This window comes from Palaemon carinicauda, chromosome 42 (assembly GCF_036898095.1).
Source record: "Palaemon carinicauda isolate YSFRI2023 chromosome 42, ASM3689809v2, whole genome shotgun sequence".
Classification (NCBI taxonomy): Eukaryota; Metazoa; Arthropoda; class Malacostraca; order Decapoda; family Palaemonidae; genus Palaemon; species Palaemon carinicauda.
The window spans coordinates 15454592-15469126 of NC_090766.1; the positions used below are offsets into that span (position 1 = coordinate 15454592).

The window sequence follows — 14535 nt, forward strand, 5'->3', positions numbered from 1 at the left end:
AGACATAACCAAGTATGTTTTGCTCCACCTACAAAATGGAAGGCACTAAATAATTCTCAAAAGAAAAAAAAAAAATCTGCTGCAAGGAGGTCATAAGTGTTTACTGTAAAAAACGTCACCACAGCAATATTGTATATCATGGAGCACCACAGGTGGCTTTGTCAAACCAACAACAGGTTGGAAAGCGAAGGCAACAACAAAGATGCACAGTTAGAAAGTTTTGGGTCCTCCAACTGGCCCAAAAGGTATAACTGTACTTTGGATTCCTCTCTGGTTATGGCTCAATTTCCCTCTACCGACACATACATGGAATAGTCAGACCTATTCTTTTTGCATTCTCCTCTTTCCTCATACACCTGAATACTAAGATAATTGAAAAATTCTTCTTCACTCAAGGGGTTAATTACGACACTGAAATTGTTCAGTGGTTACTTTCCACTTGGTAAGGGTAGAGGAGACATCTAGAAGGAAACTCCAAAACCAAACAATTGTTCTTTAGCATTGGGTTGTGCCATAGCCTATGTACCATGATCTTCCAATGTCTTGGGTTAGAGTTCTCTTGCTTGAGGGTACAATCAGGAACACTATTCTTTCTTGCCTCTTTATTTCCTTTCCTCTCTCGAATATTTTCCCCGTTGGAGCCCTTGGGCTTATAGTATCCGGCCTTTCCAACAACTAGTAGTAGTAGTGGAAACCACAGGTAAGATTCATTTGAAAAAAATAAGTAATACTTAATCAAGATTAACAATACCAATATGTTAGATACTTCATTAAAAACTATTTAATGAACTTTTCGTTACTGTTAAACTAAGCAATCTTGAATAGCAATGAAGGAAAACTAAAACTCATGGGCTAGACACAATCCTGTTAAAATTCTTATTTCCCTTTTTTTTAGTCATAACGTATAAGTGCAAAGAATTAAAACATTGAGAAAGACTCCATGAAATATAATTTTTGAGACAGGAAAGTCCAAACCCAAGTTAAGTTGAATTAACCTCACCCTTACGATTGGAATTAAAATTTGTAACCCATGGGGTAACATTATCCCCTATACTTTCATAATTCTTATGTCAAAGGTGGCTTTTGGGGCACCCAACCACTGTCTCAATTTTCATATAATGTTTAACCTAAGTGTGTGGACAACTTTAAAATATAAAAAATCTAGTGGTTTTTTTTCCCCTTATACATTGAATTGCCACACGGGATTAGACCGAAGAAATTAATAGTTTTACAGACAGGAAATGAGATACCTAAGCTGTGGCCACCTAACGAATACATTTGTTTGAGCTTCAAAAAGTACATATCTATTTGCCCCATCAAGTCACATGTTACAAAATGAAGACTTCAAACCTCATTTTCCAGCTAGAACCTCCAATCCTGTACTATTCCCCATAAATATTTATGGATATTAAGAACCACCACAAGTGGACACACCAGGGTTGTTTCATACCTCAAGCCATTATTCTGGCTAATACCATTATAAATCCACCGCTTAAGTCATGTTGATTGACGGACTGAATTTTTATTTATTAAAGTTAAGCTGTACATTCAAATTCTAAGGCAATCTGGCACTTATTGTATGAGATGGTCAAGGAGAGCTAGATAAAGGTTCTGAGTCATTCCCAAGTGTTCGTATTTTGGTAAAATTGTCCCTTTCAAAAATATATAAGTCACAGTAGTAATGTATACCAAACAGTGCATGTAAAACATGTACAAGTACTTGAAAAAATCAATTGAAACCATATAGAAAGTCGAGACAATTTGCATTTGTAAGTTAAGAGGAATACTAGCACATTTACTTACCATCAGGTAGCGGTCTTGCTGTACTTCCTTTGCCACGCGATTTTCTCTTTGAGGCATTTTCATGGCTGTCATCATCTCCTTCTTCAATGTCTTCGTCCTCAACGTCACTGACAGGCTGAGGAGCAACCCTTGGCGGCTTGGGTTTTCTTCCTCTGGCTGCAATCGTGGTTCCTTTGGGTCTGCCCCGCTTCTTTCTTGTGACAGTTTCTTCAACAGCGCAAGACAATTCCTCCATCTCACTGTCTTCACTGTCATCTGTCACTTCTTCAAAACTAGCTCGATTCCGTGTACCTCTCTTCGCACAACCTTCCCTACCAGTTACCTTACATTCTTTCTCTGATTTGTCAGTTTCACTTAACCCTACAGTACTTTCATTCTCACCCTTAGTTTTAGAAGAGTCTTGTCTCTGAATTACAGTTTCCCCCTTATTAGATACATCCTTACTTACTACATTTTCACAATTATCATTTTCACGCGGTTTGTCTTTTTTATTTTTTCCATCACCTACCTTACTACTTTTATTAATAATGCTTTTCTCACCATAAATATCATTGTCTTCATTAGACTTTTTCCCATTAACCCCCGAGAGCTTCCCATCACCTTTTGATTCAGTCTTTCCCAGCTGATCTATATTCTTTTCAGACTCTAAAGTTCTCAAGCCATTCACTTTAGCTTCATCACTGTCGGCAATTCCATCCACCTCTTTAACGTCATTATCTGTTCTTCCACCTTCCTTCTCCTTTTGAGACTTGATGTCCCCGGATGTTGAATTGGATCGGTTGTCTGACGCAACTAGAGTACTATTACCACTGCTCTCCTGCTTGGTTTCAGCGTTAGTTTCCGTTTCATCACCGTTATTACCAGCATCACAGTCTTTGCCATTTCCGTCTCCCCAAAAATACATGACATTTTCTTCAATAGTTTCACAATGGTCTTCGTTATCTACTACATTATGGCTACTACTAACATTATCAAAACATTCCCACCACGGTCTAGAAGAGTGACAACCTTCAAGATAATACAAGTCATTACCTGACTCGCATTTAGCACCTTCACCCTCCCCTTTCACAATCATCACAGGTTCTTCAATAGCTTCTCCCACATCAGAGTCTTTTGTGGTTTCTGATTCTGGTTTTTTCAATGCATCTTTACTAGAAGTTTCAGCCTTTTTCTCTACAGGTTGCGTTACAACAGGTTTCACTGGTTCTCTACTGAAATTGTGAAGTTTTAAAAGCCTTCTTGGAGGGTCACTACTAGGTTTCTTAACTTCAGTGCCTGATTTTGCTTCAGTGGTAAGACACTGTGCAGCAGCACCAGCACTTGGTTGGATTCCAGTACCAGATTTTGACGGGCTTTCTTCCTTTGATGTTGATACATTTTTGTTTACAGTCTGAGTCTTCCCTAAAGTGCTCTCTTTCTTTTGTTTTACATCGTCTGTAACTGAGCCTGTATTAGGTTCCTCCTTTTTCATAACCTTTGCCTCTTGTGGACCACCCACTTCCTTCTTTTCATCAGGGTTGGGTACATGTGGCCTTTTCAAAAGGTTAAGGACACGTCCAGAACCTCCTGATGGTACCTTGGGAGATTCTTTCTGAGATTCAAATGTAACATCCTCAACTTTAGCTTTCTTTTGAGGAGGCTCTGTTATACTCTCATCGTTCACCAACGATGGCGCCCGTGTCGGCGGAGTTGGTATCACTGAGCTCGATGTGAACTTTGGTGGCGAACTGAAATAAGTAGAAGATGCAATTTGTGTTTTGGGAGCACCATTCGATGAAGGTGCATCCTTATTAGAGGCACGTGCTTCTGGGAAAGCTGTTGGTACTTTGGGAAATGGTTCACATAACACAGCTGATTCTGCAGGTAATGCCGGAGCCATTTGCTCAAAGGATGGTGCTTTACTGGGAGGGGAAGGGATGTAAGTACTGCTTGATGGCAATAGAGGAGGAGGTTTGAAATATTTTGTCGATTTATCTTTACTGACCTTAATTACAGGAGCACTGGGTACATCACTAGATGTTAATTCACGAACTGGTGGGAATACTCCTGGAGATGGAAGGAAAGGTTGTATTTGAGTTTCTATCTGTGCTTCACTTGGCAGACAAGGTGCTACACTCTCAAGTGGTGGTGCCCGCATATTTAAAGAAGGAATGCTTTCAGCAGGACGAGATGGAGCGACACGAGGCACAGATTTCAGAGATAATACTGAAGATGTTAGGGGTACGTCTTTTGGTGTTGATGGATGAGTGCTTTTAGTTGGGACTGAAGGGAAAGGCGGGATAATACCTTCAGGTGCCAAAGTTTCACTTTTTTCATTTGACACAGATTTTTGAGAGTCCCCATGAACTTGTACTTTATTCTGCTGAATTTTTGCTGAAGACTCATTAGATGACAATCCTACAGTCTTATCAGTAGATGCAGGTGATGTAATACTTGAAGTCACACTAACAGATGATGATAGAGGAGGAATTTTACTTTGTTGTACTAAATGAGTTGAAACTGCAGGTGATACATCAGACTTAGCTGATGGTACAGATTTTACAACTTCTGCAGAAGCAGCTGAAACTGTACTTGTTTGGCTTTTAGGAGCTGGAACAGTGTGTGAACTGCTGGACTCTTTCTCAAATTCCTTAACTGATGGTGTATTCTGGACAGAACTTGGTTCCTTTTCAGCAACAACAGCTGCTGGTGCAACTGGCTTTGCAGATATAACAGATGCTAAAACTGGAAGTGGACCATCTTTATTCGATTTCACCTCTACTGAACTGTGTGATCCACTCTTCCCCATGGAAGAGGGAGATAGAGGGCTGCTTTTACTTGAAGGTAATAGCGTCGTTGATAGAGGTCCACTCTTGCCCCCTGGAATCAAAGTTGGAGAAAGTGGTCTACTTTTAACAGATGGAGTAATAACTCCACTTTTTGCAACAGGTACTGGAGTCACAGATACTGACCCTACTTTTGAAGTTGGAGAAAGAGGGCCTAGTTTTAAAGTTGGTGACAGTGGCCCATGTTTAGAGGGAGACAGTGGACCAACCTTTGAAGTTGGAGAAAGAGGCCCAGTTTTTGTAGTGGGAGAAAGTGGCCCTGGTTTTGACGTAGGAGACAGTGGTCCAGTTTTTGAAGTTGGAGATAATGGACCCGATTTTGAAGTTGGAGATAATGGTCCAGCTTTTGAAGTTATTGAAAGTTGTCCACTTCTTGAAGTAGGAGAAAGAGGTCCAGTTTTATTTGTAGGAGAAAGTGGACCAGGTTTTGTAGCTGCTGTTATAGTAGTTGATGCTGGTAAACTCCTTATAATTGATTCTGAAACTGGAGGCATCACACGCTCCTTTGAGGTCTGAACAGGCGTTATGGATACAGACCCAATTGAAGCTGGGAATGGAGATATCCAAGGTTTATCAACCAATGCTTTATGGGCAGGAGGTACAACAGGTCCTATATTTTGTTCTGCTTTGCTACTATCCTTTGCACGTACCTCCGTATTGTGAAGAACTTTATCCTGACTAGGACCCACACTAAATTCACTAACCTTTGTTTCTTGTTTCTTTTCATCAGTTTCTTTCACAGGGTTACCAGAGATTTCCATTGGCTTGATTCGTGATTCTGTTTGACCCTCTGAAGGTACCTTAACAACTTCTATGTTAAGTTTCATTTTCAGCTTTTCTTCCAGTGTCTTATCAGAGGCACCAGAGGTTTGCACTGCTTCTTTCACAGCAGCAAGAGCTTCCATTTTTTCCTCATTTTGTTTACTCAGTTTGTCCCATACTGTTTCCTTTTTCTTGACTTCCACCTTATCGTTTGATTCAGGTTGTTTATCTCTTTCTCTCATCACAGTGTCTTTGTTGACAGGTAATGGTTTTTCGTCTGGTTTCTTTTCAGTTCCCTGAAGAACGGTATTTTCTTCTTTTCTAATTTCAGCTGTCTTCACTCTTTCTAATGATTCTTCTTTAGCATCTTCAACTCGTTCTGGTTTTGATACTTCTTTAACATCTTGAACTCGTTCAGTTTTTGATACTTCTTTAACATCTTGAACTCGTTCTGTGTTCGAGCCTTCTCTAACATCTTTACCTCGTTCTGCGTTTGATCTCTTATCATCAGAATCTGGAATTTCTTTCTTATCTTTCCGACTTTCCTCTTTGATTTCAATCGTTTTCTCTGATATCTTACTTTCATTTTCCTCGTTTTTCTTAGCGGTAGTTCCTTCTAACTTCTCTCCACCTTTAGGTACATCTTCATTCTCTTCTACTTTTAAGCGTTCTTTAACCTTTTCTACAACTTCACTTTTGATAGTTTTTATGGAGTCATCTTTAGTTTGACCAGTATCAATAACTGGGGAAGTTCGGCCACTGGCAACTGGTGTTGCAGCTTTACTGTCAACTGGAGTAGGAGCTTCACTTAGTCCCATTGGAGTAACTGTTCCACTTCGACTTCCATCTACAGACATTTCTCTACTTGCACCAGGGGGTGACTCTGACTGCAGTTCAGCAATGAGTGCCACAAGTTCTTCCCTTGTGCTGAAAATGATAAAATACAGACAACTTTCAGTTTAAGATATAGAAAAGAAAAAATTTAAAAAATACTTCAATACAAACTACAGTTTTAATTATGAATAATAGGTTGTTAGCATAAACACTGAGCAGTATTATATTTAAGAAATATAATCTGTAAGGACAGGGTTCTAGTAAAAGTTATTTACGCATTCTTATTGATTTTGGAATTTTTCTATGAATATAGAGTAGGAAAATCTCTTAGTATACTGACAAATGTTACTGAAAAAGTTCATCTGTCTAGCTTAGAGTATGGTTATTTTGGATGTCTGTTATCGCAATATCTGTTATCCAAGTATTTTCAGACCTAGCCTAGGCATGATTTTGATGGATCAAAACATATTACAGTAGAACCTTGCAACAACGGACACTGTTCCTACTGACTTCCGATATACTAGACTAAATTCAGATAACTAAAGTAGCAATCTGTTGGCAAAGATCACCATAAGAAGTAAATAGTTCTTAGATCTTTATATAAAAGTAATAAAATAATTTCTATCATATTCATTGTGTATATCTTCATTATAAATAGTCAATTCAAAAAATAATTCTATATAATTGAAATCAACTTTTTTCTATGCGAGCACATCTCTGAACATGTAAACTCAATCAGCTGATCTTATCATCAGCTCATCTAAAAACAATCACTCTCAAGGACACGCCAACATAAATTACAAATAGTATTTTTGATGTTATTACAAAAGTTATTTTACTTACTGTAGTCTTACATTGCAATGAATTATGGTTTGTGAAAAAAAAAAATCCTTTAGCAATTGTTAAATAATCAAATTTCTTTTTATAGCCCTCAAGTAGCCCCCCCCCCCCCCATATACCTTCATCTGTTATTATTTCTTTTAACAGGTAATGACAGCAAGACCCTAACCCTAGTAGGGAGACAAGTAGGGGTACTAGAATAGGAGTAATATTGCATAATCCTGCACCTGTTATGTTGCTAGTCAGTCTGCAGTCTGGTAAAGGCTGTTAAAAGCAGGTTTGCTCTGATTCTTATTTTGTGTGTGTAGATTTTGTAATCAAGAGGAGGGGCCTCAAAAAAACACTATTATAAGTGGTCTTGAGTCTTATCCAAATTCATGAGTGTAGAATAACCCTGACATACTGTGTAGCACCGAGGACTGTAAGCCTCTTTTTGTCTTTCTGATGTAGAGGTGAGAATGTAAAGTCAAGTTAAATGTACAACCTTGTCTTATAATCCCTTTGATCTTGAGGCAAGCTACTTCAACTTATATTTGAATGTAGCCCAAAATAAATACACGGTTAGGTGTGCCTTTGTTTACACTTGTATATGGAACCCATATGAGTGTCAAGCATGTGAATAGTTCTTTTTTTTTTTTTTTTTTTACTTAAATCATCTTTTTTATCTTGTTATTATGAGGCTGGAGTGTTAAGGGATACTAGTTTTCCTTAAATTGCTTATTAAAATTTGCCAAAAAATGTTGACGCCCAAATTATTTGTCTTTTTATTCTTATTAAATGTGTTTCTAATAAGTCTCTCTTATTATATTTTCTTTCTCTCAGGAATAAAATAAACTTATTTTCCCTTTAACTTATAAACTGGAAGCATTTCCTTCCCCTGTAAATGTCCCCTTCTCAGCCACTAATTTTGTCTTTCTTTTCCTTAGAACCATTGTTTTTTCCCTTTTTTTTTTTGTTTCCTCCACTAATGTTTAGTACTCAAATAACCTGAAAACGGCTTATCTCTGAATAATATTAAGCAATTACAGTCCTAACTGGGTCCCCTTGCCCAGTATAAAATCAAGGGGTGGGGCCCAGTGCCCAGTTCTCTTGACCTGTTACCTAGATTTTTGGGTATTCCACAGTTTTACCTTTTTGTGTAGTGAACGTTGAAGTGTGGTTGGCATTCAGACACTAGGCAGTTTGGGTGCTACCTCTGGCCACAATCCTCAAACTACTACATCATCATCAAAATAAAAGAAATGAAGCTGTTTCCATATCATGTTTTCCCTACATATGGTGCCAAAAGGGAAAACACAACAAACGAAAGAACAAACACATTTATACATCCAACTGATAACTAATGACACTAATAGCTTCGAGTAAACTGTATGTAAACTATCGTAATCTATAACATACAGCATTGACATTTGTCCAATATTTATTATGAAATGCTTTGAATAAGTTTGGAAACTTCATTTAGAGCCCAGCTGATTACATGTAAACATTGTCAACCAATTCAAGCTACCGCTATCAAGGATATGTGCACATATAAATAAACACTCTTAATATAATTTCCAAACTTATCACACAATAACAAAGGTTTCATACAGTTTACTAAAAACTATAAGTATCATTAGTTATCACTTGAATGTATAAATGCGTTCGTTCGTTCATTGCGATGAAATGTAAAAAAAAAAAAAAAAAATGCCTTTCCTTTTGAGCATTGTATGTAGGGAATATGTGTTAAGAATCAGTTTTATTCAGTTTATTTTGAATTTCTAAGCATACATTAAGTAAAATGAAATTGATTTAACATCTTTACATATCCAAACCTTAAATTATAAGTTTACACAGATGGTTTCATGATTTAGCAGTCTTTTTATATGACAGAAACAAGATAAATAAAAATTATTCTTAATTTTTTTAGACTGACCAATCAATAGGTCGTTTTAAGGTCGGATATATGCAAATATTCATATTTATTTACTTATTCATTTTCAAATAAAGTAGTCTTGTATACATTATTTTATGATTTTCTAGGACTTAATACAGTTAAGGCAGTAGCAGTAGTTCCCAGATTATTCAATAGTGTTTTCTGGCATTGTATTCAGTTTGTGTTGATATGGTCCATGATTAAAGTAATCTTTACTGTATATTCGTGAGTTACAATTAACATTTCTCAAGCATATAACTTTATTTTCTTGAGTGATATTTAATTTATTTCTTTAATTATGTCATCCTAAGATGAAAAAAGAATATGTGGTAATCTCAGCTGCTCGTTTTGATGTTAGCCACATGTTTGACATAAAAGGTAGGCTTATAGCCTATAGAATTTGGTATAATTCTGCTTGATTTCCTGCGATACAACAGACTATCGGCGGTACCGGACACCCCTACCCCCTTATTTGTCAGTTATTGCAAGGTTCTACTGTACTTCACTTTTCAAAACTATATAACAGCATATCTTACTTCCTTCACTGCCTGGGGCTTATATAAAATTGAGTTCCCCTTGCATTTTGTAGGAAAAATTAAACCAGAAGGTAAACAGATGCAAACATGAGTAGTTATAAAATGTAGTATTCTAACTTTGTTAAACTTCTCAATTTCAGTTTTAAAATGTTCAAATTCCAACAGTGAATTATTATAAAGTACGTATGAACAAAAGGTGTAACAAAGACGTGAAAATTATAAGGTGTAGATGGGGTCAACAACGAAGCAAAATTTACCTTGCAACAAGGGTCCAAGTTTCTTCATCTTGGTCATCACAGTAGATGCGAAGATTTGCACAGTCATCTAGCTGACACCAATACGAAACACCTTTTTTATCGCGGCCACATGGCTGAAGACGTAACTCTGTGGCACCAAGCAGGTTCACCTTGTCCTTGAAGCTTTTATATAGGTCAAACTGTGCTTCAAGCAAGTTCTGAAGGGAAAAGAATTAATCATGAAATAACCAATGTTAGGCTCCCATGTCATAAATAATATACTTCACAATTCACTCAAAATATACATTAATAATGGCCTGTCTGAAGAACACTGCAAGTATTTGTCAACAGGAACATTTGTGCAACATTGTTAGTGGGAAAAAATTGAATAATTCAATTACTACTAAATTAAAACACTGAATTAATTTCAAGTACTGTAAATTCTAAAAAAAAAAATTGTATTTTTCTTAGCTTTACAAAACAACATCATTTATAAGGGTTTACTCCCACATCATTTGGCTATAACCAGAAAATAGGATTCTTGGGATGCTGGTAATATTGTAAGGTTATCAGCTGTTCACCCATGCTGCAGGCAAGTGGTGGAGGCTCATCAAAGCTGCTCACTTTCATCATGATCAGGACTTGAGGGGTTGGATGAGAGGGGGACATTAACCCTTTGGAAATTTCCAACCCTTAACCCCCAAGGGGTTATTTTTTTCCCAGCACATTTTGCAGTATATTTTTTTTCAAATTGCTCTAACAGCCTTAATTTTTGTCATAGAGAGGTCAAGTTGGTCTCATTCTCTTGGAAAATGCCTGAATTTTTTCGAAAAACTATCAAAAATATGAAAACAAAATTTTTTATAGCATTTTTTTGCAAGGACGTACCGGTACGTCCATGGGGGTAAAGGGATGGGTTTTGTGAAACGTACCAGTACGTCCTTTGGGGGTAAAAGGGTTAAAATAAATGACTCACATTTGTATCTATCTACAAAGGACAAATACAAATTGTTTAATAAATTTGTAGTTTTTTTATTACACGAATAGAAACCCTAGTCATTTATAAGGGGGAGTCTTCCTTAGGTGGGAGGAAATCTCTGGAGCCCAACGGGCATTTGATTATCCCCAACCCAGCTGTAGGGCCACATTGGCACTACCAGTGTTACTTTCCCATTTTCTAACTAATTTTTTCAGAGCCTGAAAAATCAGGCAGACTGGTGGAAAGGCTTAAAAGCCCAGCCCGTCCCATTGGTGTTGAGATGCGCCCTCCATTGAAGCAGTTGGATTTCAGACTAGAGAGCATTACACAGAGTTTGTTGTTCAGATGGGTTGCGAACATGTCCGGTGTTGGGGAAACCCCCAAAGTCAAACGACACTTCCCCCTTTTGAGGAAGCAAAAACCATTCAAAACAAACTCTCATCCCCAATCTGCTTAGTGTCTCTACTATTACATTCCCTTTTGTCGAATGAAGCAGGCAGAAAGGAGAACAGAGTTTATTTGCACTCAGTGATGGATCCCTACTAATAGCTGGCATAGCAGGTGGGGTACTGACCCTTGCTTCTTGACATAAGTCACTACAGTCGAGTTGTCGCTCATCAATACAACTGAGTGACCTTTCAACATCTCTGAAAAGTATGTAGTAACACCAGGTACGCCACTTTCATCTCTAGATTATTGATATGGAAGGTCTTGTTTTCTTACAATCATATCACTGAAATTTGCTCTTCCCGTTGGTGAGCTCCCCAGCCTTAGCGAGAGGTATTTGTGGAGAAGAAACTCTGGATAAGGAACTTGGAACTAGTCCTTCAACCACAATTCGAGATCAATTCTCACTTTTCAAAGACCTTGACCAGTGCTGCAGGCGGGTCTGAAACCTGTGACCAATGAAGTTTTAACGTGTACTGCAGTAGCGAAGGTGCATCCTCCCAAAAGGGAACTAACTTCTCAAGGAAAGTGGGATGGCCTATGAGTTTCTGCCAGGAATGAGCAGGGAGAACTTCCTTTTAGGAAAAGGGAACTGCCACTTGTCTGTGCCTTAGAACTCTGTCAAACTCTAAATCCCTGCCTAGGTAACGAAGACGATGCTGAGGATCGAGGGTGGATTTCTCTAGATTCAATTGGATCCCTGAATCTCAAAAATCAAGGAGAGCCCTGTGGAATAAGCTTTGCCTTTGAAATCACTAGTCCAGTCATCTTGATACCTCAGGAATCTGATCCCCCTTGATGTAGGACAAGGCTGAGACCAGGGAGAACAGGTGAGTAACGACTCGAGATGCTGTAGACAGTTCAAAATACAGCAACCTGAAGTGGTAGTTCTTGTTTCTGAGATGGGATCTCAGGAACTTTCTGGATCTGTGATGGATGGGAACCTGAAAGTAAGCATCTTAAGGTCTACGAAGTTGTTCTTCCTGATGGCCTAGAGAAATGTGCTTGGGGTCTCAACCTGGTTTGGAGTACAAACTGGTTCATGTAGGAAAGGTCTACGACAGGTCTCAGCCTCCTGATAGCTTCTCCACAAGGAACAGTTGCTGAAAATTCTGGCGACCTGTCTAACCCTCTATTGCGCCCTTAGCAAGCATCCGATACACTTTCTTCTCAAAGAGTAGATCTTTCCAGGATCCCCTTGAATAAAATGAGAGGATCGTCAAAATCATGGTAAGAAGTGGGTGATAATCTATAAACAGGACACAATACCCTGAATGGAGAACATCTATTGTACAGGATTGGCCTGTAGAACTGCCACCCTGTCAAATGACTTTGAAGGCATCACCCTGCAGGTGGTGACCTGCGGGATTCGCTCTCCATAACAAACACCACGACGACCTCTATTCTTGCCCCCCCGGAGAAGAATCCCATACGATGAAAGGAGGGGTTCTAATACTGCCTCCTGACGGTCTGGAGGCCAGAGGATTCTGGTAACAGGTGACACTGATGCACCTGTTTGAAAGGAGAGGGTTACTGCGAGCCTGTCGAGTTATAAATCTAGAGGCCATACCCTCATTAAAAGGGACAAGTAGCAAGCTTCCTCACACTTCTCGACTGCCAATGAAAATTCAGCAGGAAGAAAAGGTGTTTGTGGTAATTATATTAGTTTCTGAGGAAAAGGTCATACCTGAGAGTTAACGGTTTGGTGCATTTGGCCAGAACTGCATCTCTCCCTTTGAGAAAGCAGTTTCCCCAAATCAAACCTGTTTGGTGAAGCAAAACTCCAAAACCTTGGCACTGGACTACACCAATTCCTCAAATAGTTTCTGAACATCAGGATCTTCAATGTTCTCTGTAATTTTGAAAAAGGAAACTGCTTCTGACCAGTGGTTTAGCCAGGAGCAGGCCTGAAAAGCAGAGATAGCTGCCATATCCATATTCAGCATTTCTGATGCATGTAAAGTGAAGGGGAGGTTACAGACTTTATCACTCGGGGTACCCGGAGTGAGAGTAGCCACTTCTGGATTTATGATTACAGGACTACGATGAACCTCTGAATTCACACAGAACTTTCTTTCTTGACAGATGAAGAGCCAATTTAGAAGACCTACTGGGTCGTAAGGAATTCTCCACTGCAGACACTTGTTTGTTCATAAAATCTAGTGTCTCTCTTGCCTGAACTGAGAGAGCCACATCAAACCTATGTAGGGTATTCTGCAACTCTTGAAAAATTGTCTATGGCTGTACACCTACTTATGACATGGGTTTGAGGAGGGTCACGGAGACCTTCCATGCATCTAATCAGGTTCATTATCTTCCTACAGTGAGAAGCTTCTGTACTAGAAGCCCTAACTTCCAATGGGGATACACGGTAATATCCAGGATAACCTCAGAGGCCAGGTTCAGGGAATGTCTAGAACAACCGGTGTTAATGTAGACCGTCCATATTCCTCTCAAGGAAATACCAGGCAAAATTTCTGCTTAAAAACCGTTCTGAAATTTTTCAATTTGCTCGGAACGTCTTTACGTTCTTTCCTCCAGTGAGAGCAACGAGCTGAAAAATCTAAAAAGGAATGAGGAGAGCCGTGACCTCTACTAGCGACAGTCTCTCTGTCATAATGACTGCGAAACCAGAACTAGACCTGTGTGATGAAAAAGAACAATAGGGAGTGTCCCATCGTAAGCGCTTACACTTAGTGGCAGAATATGGGAGGAGAGTCAGATCTTCGCTTCTGATGGGAAGGTTAATCCCTTGAGGTTGAAGGCATGGACACTGGGAAAGGCGGGTAATGTTCAGCAACCTTTTCCATGTCAAAACTCTGAGAATGTGATGTTTCACTTCCTTGCTTGTTTTACTGGCCTATGCACAAGTTTACTCACTTCAAGTTGGTTCCATTGGGCAGCAGAAGCACCACTGGCATTTGGTTCTGTATGAACCAAAGCCCACGAAATTGTAGCCACCTCTCTGCCAACAACAACAGCATAAGCAGCGTCACTTTCAAATGGTGCACAAGAGCAAACGAGAGAGTAAGCAGTGGCACGCTCAGATTGTGCGGAAGAGCGGACACGCACGGCTAAGGGGGCGCGCATAACTTAGCTGGATTATGTGTAGAATTCTAGATCACTTTCAATTTCTGGACCTGTTTAAAAATAATATAGATTACTGTCTGCATGGCCAAACCTGTAATCCAGAATTAGAGGACATCACAGCAGACATCTTCACACACCTAAAAAAGCAAGTTTCTTTGGGGAACTGCTGATCCCTTCTGTGGAAAGAAAGTATGTCTGGGGCCCCTTGGTGAAAGAAGGACTGATTTGCTATGTGAGCAAACTGAAGAAAAATGATTTGCTATGTGAG

General features: G+C 39.0%; 1 protein-coding gene across 3 annotated transcripts in view; it reads right to left on the reverse strand.

The window, feature by feature from the left end:
* LOC137633224 (titin homolog) overlaps nucleotides 1–14535 on the reverse strand; it is an 83515-nt gene that overhangs the window by 52913 nt on the left and 16067 nt on the right. For all 3 annotated transcript variants that reach the window (XM_068365396.1, XM_068365397.1, XM_068365395.1), the window contains exons 3-4: nucleotides 9773–9969; nucleotides 1804–6317 (exon numbers count right to left, since the gene is read on the reverse strand). In XM_068365396.1, coding sequence (XP_068221497.1) covers nucleotides 1804–6317; nucleotides 9773–9969 — 4711 coding nt within the window. The remainder of the gene's footprint in view (nucleotides 1–1803; nucleotides 6318–9772; nucleotides 9970–14535) is intronic.